This window comes from Sinocyclocheilus rhinocerous, unplaced genomic scaffold (genome assembly GCF_001515625.1).
Source record: "Sinocyclocheilus rhinocerous isolate Xijiao unplaced genomic scaffold, SAMN03320098_v1.1 scaffold1157, whole genome shotgun sequence".
Lineage (NCBI taxonomy): Eukaryota > Metazoa > Chordata > Actinopteri > Cypriniformes > Cyprinidae > Sinocyclocheilus > Sinocyclocheilus rhinocerous.
In genome coordinates, this window is record NW_015631716.1 from 500,559 (window position 1) to 505,229 (window position 4,671).

A 4,671-nucleotide genomic window follows, 5' to 3' on the forward strand; every position below is an offset into this window, starting at 1 on the left:
ACACACATATATATATATATATATATATATATATATATATATTATGTGTCCTTTCCCTAATATTATATTGAAATCTTGGATAAAATGTATATATTTTTAGAAGTTAAATGTTATTTAACTAATAATGATATACAATTAATAATCTAATGAATAATCATATATCATTTTATGGTAAATACTTGCAAAGAAAACAAACAACGTTTTCACAAAAAAAAAAACAATACTTTTATTCAAGTGTTCTCCAGCACAAATACATAAAGAGCCTTTTTTTCTTCGTTCTGGGCACATAATGAAAGAAAGGGGGAGAGGTGGCGAATGATTGCTACATTTGCTGTATGAGCTGATTGCAAAAGAAGAGAAGGCCTGAAAAAAGTTTATATGACACAACAGAGGTCACAAATATCAACAGTGTCACTGAGATACACAGAAAGCCTGTTAGGAGAGCAAACACGAAGCTGCTCCCCTGGAACTTTGTTCTGCAGTGAGTCGCTACTGGACCAGACCATGAAGTACTTTCTTTCTTTTTTTTTTTATAAATATACATAAATATAAAATGTACAAATATAAATCATGTATCATATAGGTATACAAAGTATTATATCTATTTATTCTAGTTGTGTCCATATTCTTATGCTTATAATAAATATAATTATTTAAATACAAAAGTTCTGTCATTTCCGGAATAAAACCATTATATATATACATATATATATATATATATATATATATATATAAAATATCATACCACAAATACATAAAGAGCCTTTTTTTCTTCGTTCTGGGCACATAATGAAAGAAAGGGGGAGAGGTGGCGAATGATTGCTACATTTGCTGTATGAGCTGATTGCAAAAGAAGAGAAGGCCTGAAAAAAGTTTATATGACACAACAGAGGTCACAAATATCAACAGTGTCACTGAGATACACAGAAAGCCTGTTAGGAGAGCAAACACGAAGCTGTTACAGCCAAATGTATATATTTATATATAGACCCAAATAAAGCAAATTAAATTGAGCAAAACAGAGAAGAAGAAAAAATAAAACTACGAAACAAAAGAAGATGGAGGGCTGGATATATGGCATGGAATGCAGGACTTTCAAATAGCAATTCTGCCTGGATATTAAGCAAGTACATGTTAACAGCAAAATGTATTACTTTTTTTTTTATTTCCCATTATGAGTACATGATCCCACAGATAAGCACCAACTACAGCAATGTCTATTCTAAAACAATATAAGAATCTTTCATCATTTATCATTATTTTTTCAAGTACAAAGTTAAAATGCCTTTGTTAATATCTTTATATGAGAGAGTAAAATAATAGTGCTTCTCCAATACTACAAGAAACAATCAGACAAGTTTACATATTTTCCAAATACTATATTTTTCTCAATTAGATAAAATGTTTAGCACCTTAGGAAACACCTACAATCCCTCTCTTAGTACTTAAAAAAGAATTAAAAAGCAAATCGAAACACACTTTTGTATGTAGGGCTGTGCAGTAAAGACGGGACTGTTAAAATCACTTAGCGAACTCATTCTTTAGTTTTATCCTCTGTTCGACATATATAAATATGAATTACAAAAGACACCCTGCTGCTTTATAGCTTATGTCAATTAGCCTGTTGCCATTTTGTCAATTACCCCCTCTTGCGATTTGAGTGCTGTTTTGATTCTATGATATATATTAGCAAAGAATTATATTTGTACATCTCATAGGTCATTAAAAAAAAGCAACAGACAATTTATATGTACAAAATGTACAAAAAGAAAAAAATCTGGGCATCGCTGAAATTTGGGAAAATAAGAAACAAAACTTTGCTGAACATGACAAATGTAACTGTATGCAAGCAGTGCAATGCCTTACAAGAAGAGCCTAATAAGGATTTCATTAGAGCCCGTTTCTAACCAGATTCACAAATTTAGCCTACATATAGCTTGCGTGATAATTAAATTATTGACATGGTCAACATCCACCATTGGCAAACATAATAATGTATGTTTTCAGATCTACGCTAGGGACCAGATGTAGTTAACTACTTTTCCTACAGGGATATTTAACAAACACACTCACTTTGGGATTATATAGCAGTAAGAACCGTGAGCAGACACTATTTCTCGAAGCGAGTTATGATAAAGCGACTCCGTAGCACATGGAAACATGAGAGGGGTGCTATTGGAATTCGGCCCCTTCACCACCGGCACGACAGACAGAGTGATTCTATCCTAGCTCAATCGTTCACATCTATTGGCACAGCCCTACTGTACACAACAAAGTATTTACCTTATATAACGGCAAGAAATTCACATCATTAAAAATAACCAATTCACAAGAATCAAGGAGAAAGATTAAAAAAAATATCAAAGAAATAAAGAAGTATACATATACAAAAGTGCTCGATATTGTTGGTAACACAGCACAAAAAATTGCTAGTAAAAGGTAGAAGAGCATTGTGAAGCCGCACCTTAAAAGTTTGCACCTGACTGAGAATAGCCTGCGGACGCCGCAGTTGAAGGCCGATTCACCTGGCCGACAATATATATGACCGACGCCATTCTTCCTGCGGACGCCACGCATGCTAAGAGTTGTACAGTAATGATTCTGGCCTGTGTGAAGTAGCTCACCACAGCCTTTGATTTCAAGGTATGGATGACAAAAACATCACCGCCCATGTGGCTGGTTTCATGCGTTCGGATTGCAGGCATACTGAAGGAAGCAGACCTCAAAGATTGAAAGGCTGAGGCTTGTTTTTTTGTCTTTATTTTGAAAAGAGCACCAGAGAATATTGTACAAAAAGGCTGTAAAAGATATAAAATGAGATGTGGCAGACCTTTTTTTTTTTTTTAAGGTTTCAGTCGTTCGTTTTCCCTGACGATGGTACAAAACGTGACCCCATGATCTTGTTTCGAGTAGTAGCACCACATGAGTTGCAATGTTTTTCACCACCTTGAAGCACCATATTGTCACCTATTACAGTAGTACCTTTATTACCTTCAGTTATGTATAGAAACTGTAAACAAAGAGGTATTTGTGATCTGGTGTTTTGGATTGGTTAAGACAAGAGCTCCCCTGATCCCAAGAGAAAGACTTTTTTCCCCGCTCTAACCAAGGCTCAGACGCTGGAGGAGAGGAAAGACGCGCACCATGAGAATTAGATCGATCCGCGACCCGATAGTCGAAAAACTCAGGAGTCGAAATGCTTGGGCGAACTAAATGCGATTTCCGTCTCATCGAATTTCTCGTTTCTGCCTTGAATTGTAACATCGTCTCTCAGTGCCTTAAAAGGAGGCCTTGTCTCAAGTATAGCTTGCACACATAAATCAATTAAAATACTGGATAACACTGCTAATCAGTAAAACTACTAATAATAAAAAAAAATTAAATAGAATTAAACAGAGTCAATTATTCCAAACCAGAAGAAAAAAAATCTAAACAAAACATGAAATACCTATTTTTCTGATGTCGAACTTGCAAATAACATACGAGAGCTTGGTTTCAAAGCTCTTGGTATAACTTCGGTTTAGATTTTTCTCATCTGTACTGGATTTGAGTTCAGACGCAGGCGAAATACTCTTTGAGTGGTGCAAACAAGTGACGGATGACCGGGACGCTCCATGACCTTCCCAGCAGCCTCTGCCTGGCCAGACGACTCATGTTTGACACATCTGTGTAATGGACAGGGAAGCCGAACACCCTGAAAAGAGGTGAAATGGGCAGAAATTTTGTTCAAATATATTCACAAGTGCAACACTCTTGTGATATAAATAGACAGATTATGAATAATCTAGAACAGTTTATTGCAATTTTTGTTTTATAGATACAGAATATCATACAGGATGAATTAAAGGACATTAAATTGATCAAAAGTGATAGCAAAAAAAAAAAAAAAAAGCTGCAAAAAAATTATATTTCAAATAAATGCTATTCTTTTATTCATCAAAGAATCCTGGGAAAAAATATTACAGCTTACACAAAAATAATAATATAATATAATAAGATATATAATAAAATAATATAATAAGAAATGTTTTAAGCATATTAGAATGATTTCTTCTTTTAAATTATAATCTTACAGTTTTTACTTTAAGAAGTAAACTGCTAGTAGTTCACCGCTAAAAGCAGAAAAAAATTTAATAAAAATGGACCAAAAAAATTGGGCCAAACATATTGATGACCCATCTTGTGCTCAGGAACATAATACAAAGTTCTGTCCAACAAAAAGCCCTTTTGAATAATAATGTCAAGTGGGTGATCACAAGTGGTCAGCGCTACATGCTGGTGTAGACGGGGTACTAAACATTTTGTGTAGCAATCATTTAAACCCCACTGAAGGACAGACACATGTGGCTACATCGCATGTGTGGTATAATCGCTGATCTGTTCTGATATCCATACTGATATCACCTCTCAACCATGTACTGTACTAAAACAAGGGTTTTATACTTCACTGGTTATGTGTGGCTTTAAAAGAAAATACTTTCTGTCAGAAAAATTGGGGAAAGTTTGTATATATATATCAGTGTTGTTTTAGTATCATTGGGATATTATTATATTTTTTTAATATTTGAATTAATTTTTATTTTTATATTTTCTGTTTTCATTTTTATTTTCATTAAAGTTTTGATCATTTTATTGTGTGTTTTTGTCTTTTTTTTTTTTTTTTTTTTTTTA

The 4,671-nt window shown here is 33.7% G+C and overlaps 1 protein-coding gene and 1 long non-coding RNA gene across 12 annotated transcripts in view; one reads left to right on the forward strand and one right to left on the reverse strand.

Annotated features, from left to right (window-relative positions):
- Positions 1-2,696, forward strand: part of LOC107741847 (uncharacterized) — a 14,278-nt gene extending 11,582 nt beyond the window's left edge. The window contains exon 3 of the long non-coding RNA XR_001640240.1: positions 2,617-2,696. This is a non-coding gene — a long non-coding RNA (uncharacterized LOC107741847). The remainder of the gene's footprint in view (positions 1-2,616) is intronic.
- Positions 2,697-2,761: 65 nt separating this feature from the next.
- The window catches only part of LOC107741843 (DNA (cytosine-5)-methyltransferase 3A-like), a 45,651-nt gene continuing 43,741 nt past the window's right edge, over positions 2,762-4,671 (reverse strand). For all 11 annotated transcript variants that reach the window (XM_016554637.1, XM_016554636.1, XM_016554631.1 and 8 more), the window contains one exon: positions 2,762-3,694. In XM_016554637.1, coding sequence (XP_016410123.1) covers positions 3,553-3,694 — 142 coding nt within the window. In that variant the 3' untranslated portion in view covers positions 2,762-3,552. The remainder of the gene's footprint in view (positions 3,695-4,671) is intronic.